Source organism: Argentina silus (assembly GCF_951799395.1).
Source record: "Argentina silus genome assembly, chromosome: 13".
NCBI classification, from domain to species: domain Eukaryota; kingdom Metazoa; phylum Chordata; class Actinopteri; order Argentiniformes; family Argentinidae; genus Argentina; species Argentina silus.
In genome coordinates this window covers 17867481-17883492 of record NC_139667.1, presented here as the reverse complement: position 1 = coordinate 17883492, position 16012 = coordinate 17867481, and the positions used below count along the sequence as shown (strand labels likewise).

The window sequence follows — 16012 nt, the reverse complement described above, 5'->3', positions numbered from 1 at the left end:
TGTGTGTACACCATACAATTGCAGCAGCATAAGGACTGGGTTTCCTGAGTAGACTACAAAAGAAACCCCCATCAGGCTAGATAAGGTCAGAGAACCATTGTATCTATTATCCCTTTCCAGTCCCCACACTGTTTCCCTCAAGACAACTACAGTACACATTCAAAAGTTCACATTCAAAAGATCCACAAAAATGAGCTAAACCCACACGCTCACGAGATTGCAAACACAAAGGGAACAGACTACAAAACATGAATGGACTAAAAATGTCCTTCCTCAACAGGCAACAGTTGCTGTTTGTTTTTTTTCCATATATTTAACTCTGGTAAAAAGCCTAACAATACGGCATTGTGGTTGTAGCGGTTAAATGACTTTACCATTCCAGTCAGCTGTCTCCACAGTCAGCTGCCTGTTGGCCACACAGTGACTTATCACCGGGGAGTGAGAATATTGGGGGGAGAGGGTGAGTCACCCGAGCATAAACAGGAACATATCAGGCAAGACTCCAATAAACAATTCACTAGCTCTTTTGAACTGCATGTCTATCGTACGAAATGATTCCTACTGCAAAGGGCTCTTTCATCGACAGGAGTTTAGTTCAGATATGGTGGCGATTTTTTCTTTTCACCTATTGATGTTCTTTTGATTTAGACTCGTTGACTGAGTCCATTAAAAATCGAGTTTGTGTGTTTTGATGGCACTGGCCAGTCTAAAGCTTTATCTGGTGCTGAAGCTAAAACAACCTTGAAGAAGCAATTGCTGGGAGCACTGTCCTATTCATCCCCCACTCTGAGATTACAAAAGCAGAAAAAGTCTGCCCTAGTCACGCAGATACTGTACTGTTTGAGGTAGGAACCTGAAATCAAAGGTCTTCTTCTAGTACTTATAGTGTAAACTTTCTGGATACAATTAGGCCCTTGTATCCACTCGAGTGCAGACAAAGACCATGGTTAGTATAGGCTATCGCCGCCATGGCTAGCCTAAGTCTAACCCTAACCCTTAGTCTGTTGATAACGAGAGAGGAAGGTCAAAGGTGATGAGGAATAATAACCCAATCAATTTGATATGGTGCAAAGAGGGATAATGGATCATAATGGATCATGGCTATAGCTTCATTATCCTGCCTCTCAATCACAATCAGCTCTTGAACCACACATGGGACAAACTGAGTGGGGCGTTTTCTGCTTCTCTTTCCTCAAGTCACTTGGAGGTTAAGAGCAAAGTTATCCTTATGATCGGCAACTCCTGCTCTTATAAGCCAATGCACTTTCTTGTCTTGATCCAGTGCCATTGAATTGATAGGGCCCTATTTGATCTCTCTAGCCATGAGATGACCTTAGCAAGTGTGAGGAGGATCCCATCAAGTGTTTTAAAGCTTCAAGTGAGTGGACTGAGGTGACTGTGGTGGCAGACACTCCTGTATCCTATTGTAGACCAACATGCCAACAAAAACAACATACTGTAGTCCAGCTGTGATCGACCCCTCTGAAGTGGGCTTCAAGTGTACTATAGCAGTACTATACCTAATAGAGTGGAATAGTCCATCTCTTACAGTCATAAAATAGAACATACACAGAAACCACTTGAACTCAACTGGATGTCAAACTTGGCTCAGCTGCAATAGACCACAAGAGCACGTGTAAGAATTATGGAAAACATATCAGAGCAAGCATTGCCTCGTCCCTTAGGCTCTGGGATGTTGTATGGTATTAATATCTGTATGAAATGTCAGATTCGAATGGCAAGCCTCCGGACAGCTATGTACAGTATATATGTGTGTATCTGTGTGTATCTGTGTGTGTGTGTGTGTGTGTGTGTGTGTGTGTGTGTGTGTGTGTGCATGCATGCATGTGTTACTCGTTACTCATTGTTATGTGTGAATGTGTGATTAATTGCCACATTGAGTGTCTGTCTTTGCTCTCACAACAACGATTCTCACACATAAAGCAAGTCTTCTGGAAACCTTGAGGGTACAGAGCCAGAAAGGGAACTTTCACATCCAGTACATCTTGTGAGGTCATGCATCACTTTGCCACGTGTAGCAGCATAGTCAAAACACTCTTGGAAAAGAGACAATAAGACAAACATATACAAAGACAAAGAATGTTTATTGGCCATGCAATCAATTCTCATCAATTGTTGGAAGGTAATTTTTTGCACCCCCCCCCCCCCCCCCCCCGAGACAACACACGTGCACACCCCCCCAGGGAGAACAGAGCGCTGGGCTCTGGGCACAGGGTCAGCCATGTATTCCGGCGCCCCTGGAGCAGTTAGGGGTTAAGTGCCTTGCTCAAGGGCACAACGGCAGTGGTAGGCACCTGGATATGAAGCCAGTAACCCTCCAGTCACCAGCTCACAACCTTCCGATTGCTGGCTGGCCACTCTAACCTCCAGGCTACCTGCCGCACGCACGCACGCACGCACGCACGCACGCACGCACGCACGCACGCACGCACACACGCACGCACGCACGCACGCACACACACACACACACACACACACACACACAAGGGGTGATCCAATGTCCATGACAACACTTGGAAACAGGATGCAATGCTGTTCTGGGTTCTTGTTGGTCCACTGCCCGGCCAGCCTTGACGTTTCCACAGGGGAAATTCCACTGAGCAAATGGCAAGAGCGATAAGAGTCCTGAGTCTGATAACCGCACCGAGTGTGATAATTAAATCGACTCTAGACGAGGCAGCCTTCCCAACCAAACCCCATTCTCTTGGTAGATTGGCAGACTGGCAGTGGCTAGATGGGGTAGCATAGCAAGGTCATATTGGGCAGTTGTTCTGTTGAAGGTCTTACGATAACCAAATCCACAACCAAAACTAAACTTGCAACAATAACGTTTATAACATTATTATTTCTATTCTCTGATGTGAGCATCAAAAACATTCATGGGATGGGCGAATTGTACTGTATGTTTGATGTCTTACTGTAAATGGATTACACTGAGATATCATTGAAACGCTTAGGAACTGGATGAATGTAAAATCTGACTGCTTTGAGAGGTTCCATATTCTTTGCAAACACTACTCTTCTGTTTGAGACCCTATGGGAGTGGACCCTGCCCTGAGACATCTCCAGCTCCAGCTACTGTAGCATCTAAGTGCCATGTGTGGCCTACTCTCTTTCGTCAGAAGGTTATTTGGCTGCGAGACACATGCCCGAGTGGGATAGCCAACAACTTCTCAGTATGAGCAAGTCATTCTTAGTTAAACACGAACATGGCTGGTTCTCTGCTTCGTTTCCTGGAGGAAGAACAGCGAATCTGAATCTCTAAAACAAGACCGGGGGCTCTTTACTTTAATATGTATCCTGTGCTAAAAGACAAGGAGGATTTGTTTCTTGTCAGGGGAGCGGTACTGCACAGTGTGAGTCTTTCAAAATCCCATGAAGCTTGAAGGAGTTGGAGAGGAGAAACATGGAGAGGAGTTGGGGACCATTAACTCAAAAAGGGATGGATATAACACATTTTCAAAAGAAAGGACTGGTTCTCAGACATTTTCACATCAAGAGCTACTACAGAAAGAGGAAAAGACCAGAGACAGACAGAAGAGAGAAAGAGGGGTGGTCTGAGGTCACTATCAGGGATGATTGGCTAAGTGAAGATAAGCTGAGGGATAATACATCGTAAGAACTGAACCAGCAGCATCAAATGAACAGGATTCCCATCCTGTGCTCTCTTGCAGGGTTAGGATATACCTTCAACATGCCTTCGGCCATCTTTTGAACAGGATTTTTTACAATGGCTCTCCTCCTCTTAGCAATAACATGACCTTATCAAGTGTAACAGATATCCTATCGAGTACTTGAAGGGTCATAAAATGGTCATGACGCCATTATTTATAAGGATTTCCCCCTTAGCAAGAGACATCTCTAAAACAGAGGTTAGGGTGTTTTTTCTCAATTTCCTTCCGCAGAGGCCCTTAGCTGACAACATGACCACAACATAGGCCTTGACATGTTTGATTTACAACAATGTACAGTATGCAATACTCATTTGCATTGCTGCAATAAACTATTCCTTTACTAGTATGCGCATTACAGGTATAAAACCTCCCATACTGCACAACCAAGTCACAGGGGGATTATCAAACAGTTAGGAGACAGCTCTAAAACAATATAGTATAATGTAAGAGCCAAATGCTGTAACAACTTTGAGAAAACACTGGGGCACGTTTGAATTCTGCAGCTGTCCCCCCCTTCCCCATAGGACAGTCACAGGAAGAGAGGGGCCGGGAGGGTTCCTTTCAACAACTATCTTCGTCCCAATCTCCCTGTGCAAATGAGCAAAGCTTTGGGGATTTCTGGCTTTGCATTCCATAATGCCGCAGAGACTGAACGCCTCACAAAGCCTGACTGCAGCAAATTCCACACAATGGAGCTCCTCTTTCCCTCCCTGATTCACTCACTCGCTCAACCACAGTTGAAAGCTCTCTGAACGTCCTAAAAAGAAGATTAAGGGAAGAAAAAAAGAGGGAGGACTGAGAGAAAGATGGTCACTGTCTGACCACCAGGTAATTGAATTGACCCAGTGGGACTGCATTTAGGAGGCTCATACATACAACCACACATCAAGAGGCTGTTACATGGCAGATCCCTACCTTGCAGCCTGCTTGCTCCCCAGTTACACATATCCACCCCCACCCTGACTATACCCACACCACTCTTCAGTCTCCACTCTGCCGGGAAGTCTCAATCCCACTCATCATTCATATCACCCAGAGTTGGTGGCCATTTCTCTGGTTAGGGCAGAGGCATACAAAGAAGCAAGTTTCTGTTCAAAATACAAAATAATTGATTGGTCCTAAGAACTATTTTACTAAGCATACACCTAATAACTTGATTACTTAACATGTGGACACTCTTTGATGCTGGTGCATTCAAATTTCACATAAGACACCTTTTGATCATTTTAAAGAATATGGAAAGAGAGTTTATCAGCTTCATTAGGGTTTATCAGCAGTAATAATGTTTAAAACATCATATTTAGCACAGGGTGTGAGTGTGAAAACACCAAGAACAGAGCGCGTTTGAATACTAGTAGCATTACATAAAGGACTGAAACTAGGCCGTAACAAGCCACTTTATGAGCTATCACATTGACACATTTACAACAGCCATACTCCCTGTTGCCATGGTGTCGCCCATGTGTTAGTAATCAGGGTTCACTTTCACAATGTTAAACACATTTCTACCTTGTGTGCCAGACAACATGACAACAAGCGCAAAGCCCCACGCACAAACTAATACACATGTAAACAATATGCAACAATTTGTATCAGATGATACCAAGGACAACATCAAACAACATCGAACCATGAAACAACCAAAAACTAAATCAGCAGTCCAAGTACAATAGGCCTGTCACAAAAGCATTTTAAAACACCAACACCAATCGCGAAGACAGAGAGCATTAGCAAGAACGGAAAAGTTAGCATGAGCAGGGAGTGAGCCTACAGTATGCAGGGCAGGACTAAAGGATTCATGAGTGCTGTTGGCAAAACAGGACTGACAATGTGAAAGTAATCATTTCTCCATCTTAGGAAATCCCAGAGCGGGAGTACAGCAGTGTCGTTACAAAGAGGAAGGGTAATTTACTATTATGCCTCAAACAGAGGGTTCCTGGGAGACCAACAGCTGAAAAACAAATGTAGGCCAGCTAGGATGGGAGGGGAAAAAATACTTCCATGTTACTCTGACAGAGTAGCATGCACAAAGCAACTAGAAGATCAACTGGAGCACAGCCATGTGTGTACTGTACTTTGGGGAAAGTGCCATATTCCCTTCATGAGGAAAGAGGAGAAAAAGAGATGTTTGACTTCAAAGAGACTGTGCAGCCACTAGCCACTGACTCTTAAGAGCCTCCTTCATCAATGTACCAAACACAAAGACATGATACATGTTAAGACAGATAGATGTTAAGACAGAGGTTCCTTTGACGTTGTCATCAATAGAGGAACATGCATTACACACTGTGTAAGCTCAGAGCATTTAGACACATGCCATAGCAGACCTGATGTCACAGCTACAGATGGGCCTGTGAGGAGACACAAGCATCTGGTAGAGACCACCAACCTAGAAGTTTCAGAAATATTCCTCTATACTGATCCGTTGGACACAAGGAAGAGGAGAAGGAGAGAAAGGGATAGAGAGAGGGAGATGGGGAGAGAAAGAGATGTAGAGAGAAAAGGGAGAGAAGAAAATCGACAAAAAGATAAGAGGGATGTAAATGGTGATAAAGGGAGATTAGAAAGAGGAGTAGAAAATGAAGGTTAGTGAAGGTTAAAGGGATGTTACACCAAATTCTGATATTTTCCTGGTTTGGCCGACTTTGTCTGTAGTAGATTAGTGACATTTCTGGAAAGATAATGCAGACTTCAAGTCTTCAGAGAAATATGCTGTCATAATATGAGTTGGATTGGAGTGTTTGCAAGGTGTTTTGAACATATTTCCAGAATGAATAGGGCCAAATGGTGACCAAAATATGACTACTCAGTATCTAAGGAAGCATAACTAAAACATATGTAACTAAAACATATGGGGCTTTCAATCACATTTTTAACAATCGCAAAATGCCTTCCCACAGTGATGAGGGAAGGATGCTGTAGTGGAACATTGACTCCCTCCGGTACGTTCATGTTGACGAGGAATGTCCTCGTCAGAGTGAGGCACGGTGCCAAGTCGAGACGAGGAGGAATGTGGCGCTCATAGCCCCAGGCCTGAGCGAGCATCTCTCCAAGCGAACCTCCATGACCTCAAACAAAACCTACACCCATCCACAACCCCATCCACCTCCAACTGCCCCCACCTAGCCATCAGCTGATCTTCTAAACCAGTATCAAGGGGGGGGTCAGAAGAGCCAAGTCCATGATTAAGTTTTAGAACTATGGCTGGGTTCGGTGAAGCGGACAGCTGGTTAAATGAAATGTGATTAAAAGGCTGTATTTTTCGCCTCAAGGAGGGGTATCAGACAAAGGGCTGGTGTCATTAATGTTACTTACTCATTCCATTCCATGCATTACAATAAGCCCATCCTCCGATTTCTACCTCCACCAGCCTCCCCTGACACACGCACTCACTCACACACACACATTTTTCCCTTTCAAAGGAGCTGTTTTTAATCCACTCTGACTACTGTGTAATGAGCCTTAATGCGATCAGCCTCTGCAGACAGACCTCATACTGCAGGCAGACAACTATTCCCCTCATTCAAGCATTCCTTCAAAACAGTGCCTGGGAGACTTGGAGTTCAGTTGAAAGGTGCCTTGCTGCCGCGTAGAAGGGGCAACGATGTGTGCACAATTAACAGAGGCAGAATGGGGAGGCAGGGTGAGCCTCCGAGGCTAGCCGCATTCATGTCCTGACAAGACCGCGCAAAGAAGGGCAAGGCAACAGGTGGCTGCTTCAAACCCCTGCAAGCATAAAAAGGTTGGCAAAACCGACGCAACTCGGACAGATTGAGAGGCTTCCAAAGCAGGAGGAAGAAAGAAGAGGCTCAGCACACGGAACAATAGTGAAATATCCATGGCAGAAGAGAAGACTTTCATCTTTCCTGGGCATACTGTAGGGCTTGCCAGACAGGGCTCTAGTGGAGTTGGACTGGGCCACTGGTTCCCAATGGGGCTGAAGTCTGCTTGCCTGCAGATTAGAGGAGGGCTAATTCTGAGCACGTTGCGCCTGTCGTGGTAAAGACTGGCTGAGTCGCTCCTTTGTGCTTCGCTGCCTGGCTGAATGAAGGTCTTTATTTCCACAGATGCATTACTGGGTTCGAAAATACACGCCAAAATCACATGGGTCAATTAAAAACAAGGGAGAACATATTCCAGATAGGACTGATTTAGTGCTTTGTGCTCTGTCTGGCTATTCGCTGGTTCTTTCAGACGCTGGATATATGCAGGCGGTCTCCGACATAAGGGCTTCCTGTTTGGGCCAGTGACCTTACAGCGTACTTGTATGATCCAAACAAAGTTCAGAAGTGTCACTCCGCTTAGAAGGCACCAGGGTCACAAACTAGGCTCCCTTTCATCTTGAATGTAAACTCACAGTTTGAACCTCTGTCACAGATTCACAGCTGACCCCAGTTTTTTTTTTCCTTTTCATATTGAGAGAGAGGAAAATATAGAACATTTTCGGGATTTTTTCTACCTGTTTTGACTAACCATTGTCAATGGTACTTGACAGTTGAATTATGGTTTGCATTGAACTCGGTTTGACCATAACTCCTGAACAACAAGAGCAAAACAAGATTAAAAAAACCCAAAAAAAAACCTAGGTAATAGAAAATTAGTGTGGCATCCTACTTGTGTGGCTAGTGTTTTCCCAGAGATTCTATGCTATGCTATGCATATCTACAATATGCAAGATTAGATCATAACTAAGGTAAGTATAAATCTTATAACTAAGGTTATTGGTCAAGGACTCTCTACTGGCAGCCCAAGAGTTTTACCTAATGCATTACAATTAACTGGCGGTGCATGCATGAGGGTAGGAGAGGTCAACCATTTCTACAGCTTCACGCACAAAACTTGCACGTAGAGCAACTAGCTCCATTAAACATCACTAATGATCTAACAACGACCCCGTGGCTGATTCCAACAGCTGTCTGAGGCCCAAAAGTGGCCAAAGCAGAAGCAACTCAATGGCAGGTGTCAAAACTGTCTGAGAACTTTATAAAGGCACGTCCCTGAAAAATTCCCTACGCATCCGACTGGTGTCCAGCCCTTTGTCCTCAAAGCCATTAATGCATATCTCGAAAAAAAAACAATGAAAGCATTCTGTTTAATGAGTGATTGAACTAAGTAGTCTTCAAGAGACATGCACCCAACACAAAGACTGTCAATATGAACGGTTAGGAAACGTTATAGATGTGATGATTAACGTCAAACTTATTTAGCCTTATTTTCATTTTCACCAGCAGAATGGTGGTCTTGCTTTGCAATAGCCTACCCGGTTTAAACAGAGTTAGCTTAACATTTGTAAAAAAACAAACAAACAAACAAAAAAAACTGTTCTATATTAACATTAATGCTATTATGGCAAGCATAATGTGCTATTGTTGTTGTTTTGCCTTCAGAAAATCAATGCATTCGGCTCGGTGTCCCGTTCTTCGAGGGGCTAGATAGCAGGCTATACTCACAGGATGGTTGTTTGCGGAGACACTGCAGGTACGGTCTCCAAGTTTAAATGCATACATCTCACTGTGGTACGAAAACATAAACAGCGGCTTGGACAAGAATTAACAGGCTGCGGTCCGCTGGCGACCAAAAACAGTGCAACTGCAACTAGAAAGGGGGAAAAGAGTTGGCCAGTCCACAACGCCATTGCTAGGGAGTCAGCCGCGCAGAGAACACACCGCCAGCTACCCCTCTCGCCGACTAACTAACATCAGCTCGGTTATTGTAAAGCGGAGGAATTCAGTTGCCCCGGGACCCATTCCCTCCTCCTCACAGTGAGTAGGGCAGTGTTACAAATTATGTTAGACAAGGGAACAAGCCAATCATAAACTCCCTCTCAGACCTGAACTGAAACAAAATGATACTTTGTTGCAAGATTATATCACATTCATGCCCAATTCATTTCGCGGCTACATTGTAGTCTGTGGAATTCATTCTTGACATAATTGACCTATCAAAATGGACAGTAAAACCAATGGAGTTGGATTTTCATTTGTTAATACGGAAAAGATAAATCAGGGCAAATATATAACTTTAAACATTTTTAACAGGAGGAGGAGTCATATAATTTCCTCAATGAACAGTTTATTTGCAATATCACATTTACATAGTGGTTCAGAAAGGTTTGTTCTGCTGTTCAATGGTCAATTTAATTTATGATTAAATTGTATATAGTCATATATTAAATTTAATATATGACTTGTAAACGCCTAATGACCATAGTACAACTGTCTTACTTTCTCAAAATCCAACATATAATGTTATTTTACACCATTGTTTGTGAACAATGTATTTGCAAATGTGTAGCTCTGAAATATGTTGAAAACTATCATGTTTTAACCCCTCCATCCAGAGCTCTGTCTATAATTTGAGATTGGTCACATTACCCGAGCTATCTCTCAACTTAATTCCAGAACAAGTGGCTCAGAAAACATAATTAAGGATTGCACATTTCATGTTGTTTTTTTGGATTATTACCTCAGTGCCAGGTAACATCATTTGTCCATTGGAATTTGCTGGTACTTACTAGTCTATTGTCTGCTGTCATCTGCTGGTTCTATATGGTAAGACAACGACATGTCCCCCCTTGTCGAAGAAAACTTAAATCTTTTCAATGTTTTCTTTTAATTTCCCGCTTCATTTATCTTTGTATTATCTTTATGTAAAAAGGTGAGTAAAATGTAAAACCCATACACTAGCCCCGCAACCCACAGATTGACCGGCCCATACACCAGCCCCACAGCCCCAGATCGCGACGCTCACCGGCATCTCAGCCCACAGATCGACCGACCACATGCTCCAGATGGCCAGTGCGCTACTGCACAATATCATATTGTTTTATCCAGAAGATGTTCAGTAAGGTTACACCATAATATTTTAGCATCGTTGTTACTAACTTTATGTATTAGTTAATATGGAAAGTAAAGATCTGTGACTTTCGTATGATTGCAGAATATAGGTTCATTGTCAATAAACTGTGTTTTCCCTATAGTGTGAAACATAAACACAAAAGACTGACAGTCAAGGCTACAGGCCTGTGGCAACACAATTTTTTCTTTATTCAGAGTAAGATGTGTCAACATCCAGCATGACAAAAATTGTACAAAGTTCACAATTTAAAAATGAAATATCACAGCAACTTGTGATCTCACACATTTATAGCAAAATTAAAATGTCAACAAATCCATGCTGTGTAGTACAAAAATAAATTAAACTTCAGTTCCACAGAGAGCACAATAGTTTATACAAAATCCTGTCTTTGTCAATGATCACTTAAATCAACCTCAAAATGAATAAGATAGAATAAATAAACTCTGATGAATTCACAATAATTTTTATGAAAAATTCAGCATTCTAATAATGTGACACCCTTTGTGTTCCCTATGTAGATAGTCACAGATAACTTTTTAAAATTTGTATATTATGTACCAAGATGAGCAGCCGGTTTGTGCTTTAAAATCCCTTTTACCATTGTACTGATAATAAGAATTAATTTAAAAACTGATACTAGCTAGTACTCTACTGAAAGCATTACTATATTGGCAAAAAGCTGCAGACACGATGCTGTGGAAAAAGGCATATGCAGTCATGGACGATGGACGAGTCCTAAAAGAGGACGTAAAAGTACAATAGATGGGATATCAGGTGGACAACAAGCACCTTTGCATTAGCTCTCAAAAAGGCAAATTCTGACCATGGTCGCTAACAACTAAATAGCACAACAGAAAAAGAGGGGCGCATACAGACATGACACTGCATCACCCCAGAGTTCAACTACAAGAGCTCATTTTTTCTTCCTATTTTTTAACTTTTAATTGATTGACTATTTCATAATTTGTACAGTGATTAGATATAAAGTGCTGCTGGGGATTCGTTCATCTTCATATAACATATCAAAATGAAAGAACATCATTGTTTTTACATTTGATAATACAGTGTCACTGGTATGGTTATATTCATCATATCTGATTTCAAATCCCTGTAGTTTCTCCTTCAGTGGTACGAATTTTTCACCTACAGTGGCTCCTTGCAGCTATTTGCTCCAATCGTGTGCCAAAGGGGACACCTGGAAATTGCACGTCGCCGCATGTTAGGATAATATCTCTAGGACAAGTGCAAATAGTCTACTGGCACATTAGTGGGGACAATGACCCTGTAAGTCCCGCTCTCATACTCTATAAATACTCTTTACAAAACCCTTTTTAATCCTCTGTTTAGGCTCTCAGGTACTGCTTAAGTTTCTGTAAAAACATCAAAACATGGAAACGAAGGTGTCCCTGTGCAAAATTGTACGTAAAGAAAGTGGAACTCATAAAGCATATTTCACTTCTAAAACTGAATGTCCAAGTTTCTTCCCTCTTTTTTAAAAGACGTTTTTTGTATTAAAATATTTATATAAAAATTAATATTTTACATATAGTAAAAAGATTCATTTGTTTTCCCGGCTATGTTTATAAACAAGAAATTGCATATACCCAAACATTTTTTTCTCATGTAGATTGCATCCCATATCTATAAACATATGATTTAGATATATATTGCTGAGACATTGCCTGATTCTAGCAACAGAAGTTTTGAAATTTAACAGAACTAAGACTAAAAATGCTAGAATGATGCCTGTACTCTATTGCCATTATACATCACCTTGTCGCTGATTGAATGACAATGGGTATCTACCTACACAACCGTTTTGATGTGTTTTTCCAAGAGCGAAAAGTCCTTCTTAGATAATGGGATTCCACCATTGGGTTTCCGTGTCATGATGTTTACAATAAAACTGTAACATTCATACATACATCAAGTCAGTTTCTTTTCCATACTCATTTCCAGCACCTATTAAAATGCCCCCACCTACAGCTACCAACCTTCTTTTTTAAACAAAAGACAAAGACTTCTCAAGCACTATTAAAAAATAAAGCAATCTGCAACCAAGTCTTGCTATACAACAATCTGCACACAAGAAGAAAAAAAATGTTTTCAGAATTCATAAAATCATCCGTTGAGGACAAAACATATTTGAAAAGTAGCTACCTCCTCGCAGTTTCCTCATTATATTTTTTGTTTTTGTTTTTCACTGTCCAGGTCAGCTTTTTAATCTAAAATGCTTCATCGTCAAGCATTAAAAAGAACTCATGTCCTATGTTATTCAGCTTACTGTTCAGAAATATACACTAAAAATGTGCATACATGAGCAGCTAAAAACATGACATCACACTATGTCAGCTCATATGAAAAACGTACAAAATGTGAATGTCCTCAAAAACTATTCTGCCTGTTTCTTTTTTTTTTTAAGCAAGACCAAAATAAAACCATAATGAATTTTTCTAAGCATAACACCTCTTTTTTGAAAGAACAAAAAAAATCCATATTTAACACTGTATGATAGGTCACAGCAGCGAACCATGAGGCATCCCAAGTGACTTTTTCTTTCCCTCTTTCCATAGAAATTGTTCCTTTTCCCTTCTCTTTGAGAAGCAATTCCCTCATTTGCTGCATGGGCGGCTAGACTTGGATTCCTTGCACTGCTTGTTTGATATTTTCCAACAAGGCTTTGTTTTCTGGGCTCTGGTACTGCTCTTGGTTCGAGTACATGTCTGTCAGAGTGGTCACGTAAGCGTCAAAGTTTTGCTCACTGATGGGTTCCTGTAAAACATTTTAAAAAACAGCAGAATTAGATGAGATCAGAAGGAGATGAAGCAATATACAGACACGAGATGACTAAACTGGAAATCTTCTAAAAGCATCTCTTAAGCAGTTTAGGTTAAACTTCAACAGATGCTTGAGCTTTCTCAGAAAATTAAACTAAAAAGGAACATCACATCAAGGATAAGAAAATTACTTAAAACTTGCCCAGAGATAAATTGTCATAAATCATTACATCTAACTGTCTTTGAACTTGTTCTGTGAAAGTTTTTGTATTGAATCTAATGATAGTAATCTGAATAAGATGGTCTATTTCTTGCCACAGGGAATAAAAGGCAGAGGGGTGGTAGTTTAGAAAAAAATGATTCACACATAGTAAGATACAATGGGTCCACAATGAGGAGAAAAATGGCTACACAACATTATCATGGTGGCATACAGTACTGGGGTCATGCTGCAGTTCCTATAAACTATACACTTTTTGTCTTATTGGTTACTACGAATACTATTATTTTCAGGCCCCTAAAACGTAAAAATACAGTGCCTTGCATAAGTAATGGTACAGTGAAGCATTTTTTCGTCTTTTGCCTCTAACCTCCAAATGTTTGGATTTGAAATCAAACAAATCTCAGCTTTTATTTGATGTCATTTCTGTACAAATTGGTTTCACCAATTAGAAATGACAACACTTTTTATATATAGTCCCCCTATTTTAGGGCACCAAAAGTAATGGGACAATTGACTTGAAAGGGGTTTCTGGTTAGTCAGGTGTGTTCTGTCATCATTTGTGTACAGTAGGCATAACAGCTTTCAATGTCTAGTATTGATGGCTTTGCATTTGCTGTTAGAGTCTGCTATTGTTGTCTGTCAACATGAGTACTAAAGAGCTGTCAATGAAAGTCAAGGAAGCCATTATTAGGCTGAAAAATTAGAAACAATGATCAGAAACATAGCCAAAACCTTAGGCTTGCCAAAATCAACAGTTTGGAACATCATTAAAAAGAAAAAAATCAGGAACACTCTTGAGGAGGTTGGCGTGAATGTGTCAGACACTACCATCTGCAGAATATGCCACCAGCCGAACTACAGAGGCTTCACTGCAAGATGCAAACCACTAGTTAACCTCAAAAAGGATGGTCAGGTTACAGTTTTCTAAAAAGTACCTCAAAAGTCTTGGAAAAAGTTATTGTGGACAGATAAGAAAATATTACATATGTACCAGTGATTGCATGAGGAAAGTTTGGAGAAAAATCTGCCCAAATTCATTGGATGGCGCTTATCCATACAGTAAGACAATGACCCAAAACATACTGCCATAGCAACTAGGGAGTTTTTCAGGGCCAAAACGTGGAAAGGTCTTGACTGGCAAAGCCAATCTTCAGATTTAAATCCAATTGAACATGCATTTCATTTCCTGGTGATTTTAGGCAAAAAGGCCTCAAAACAAACAACAACCGAAGATGGCTTCAGTACAGGTCCTAGCAGAACACCAAAGAGAATATACCCAGCATCTGTTTGGGTCAAAGGGTCGCAGACTTCACACAGTTATTGCATGCAAAGGATTTGCGACCAAATACTAAACATGAGTGCTTAATTTGGACATTCTACAATCTGTCCCATTGCTTTTGGTGCCCTGAAATAGGGGGACTATGTATAAAAAGTGTTGTGATTTCTGAATGATGAAACTAACATGTACAAAAATACCCTTAAACAAAAGCTGACAATCCATACTTTAACCTCATAGTAATTGTTTGATTTCAAATCCAAACTTTTGGAGTGTAGAGCTGAATGAAAAAAAATGCTTCACTGTCCCATTTCTTACACAGGGCACTGCATGCATCAAATTACACTTTCCAATCACCTTATCCCCACACTCAAGTTCCAATCACTTTTATCCAAAATAAGCTTTTTCCATTTTTGATGGTCATGATGACAACAGGATGGTAAAAAAGGATCTTTCAGGAAAAGATGAAGTATACTGTACATCAATAGGTGTTTATAGAGGGTTATACTATAGGAAAGAGAGATATAATATGCAAAACACACCATGAATGTTAACCGGATTGAAATGGATTTTTAAATCAGACAGTGGAGCAGTAACTCAGTAGTGGAATCCATCCATTGGCCAAATGACCGTATGAAGGTGACCTTGCCTACAATACACTACATCCAGATGCAGAAGAGGAGGGATTAACCAAAACGAAGTGTAAAGAAAAAAAAACAGAATTAGACTGTGAAAGTTATTGTCTTACTCTCTGGTGCAACTGTAAGCAGCTGTTATTTCTAATGGGAGCCTCTTTGTGTGCCGGCGGTTTCTAGGGGGGAAAAGGTGTACACAACACAGTTCTATTAGCTTGCTGTACAAAATGTCTTTTTGTTCTCCACAGCTCACAAAGGATGTTGGTATTGCTGCCTGTTGTTCACTCAAGCAACCACTAGTGTTCCAGGTTACAAGAACACCTAACAAAGAGTGAAATAATTATTGGACACAATACATAATGAAACACATGAGGAGAATCAGGGCCTAGCCTGCAAGTGAATCCAGCTCACAACATAGTCAACACTAGAAAGGCCATATGAGATGATTTTGTAGGCAGCGGCAGTTAATAATTATTATTTTTTTGGTGAGGACATGCATGATTCAAAATCTATAATTTAATCCTTAAAAGAGTTATACTCGTCCCAGA

At 41.0% G+C, this 16012-nt stretch overlaps 2 protein-coding genes across 2 annotated transcripts in view; both read right to left on the bottom strand.

The window, feature by feature from the left end:
• pxdn (peroxidasin) overlaps positions 1-9330 on the bottom strand; it is a gene marked incomplete at its 5' end in the record, with an annotated part of 54911 nt that extends 45581 nt beyond the window's left edge. Inside the window, one exon of the mRNA XM_083682767.1 lies at positions 9146-9330. Within this exon, the coding sequence (XP_083538893.1) occupies positions 9146-9330 (185 nt within the window). The remainder of the gene's footprint in view (positions 1-9145) is intronic.
• A 3854-nt stretch (positions 9331-13184) lies between these two features.
• myt1lb (myelin transcription factor 1-like, b) overlaps positions 13185-16012 on the bottom strand; it is a gene marked incomplete at both ends in the record, with an annotated part of 52768 nt that continues 49940 nt past the window's right edge. Inside the window, 2 exons of the mRNA XM_083682770.1 lie at positions 13185-13325; positions 15578-15640. Coding sequence (XP_083538896.1) covers positions 13185-13325; positions 15578-15640 — 204 coding nt within the window. The remainder of the gene's footprint in view (positions 13326-15577; positions 15641-16012) is intronic.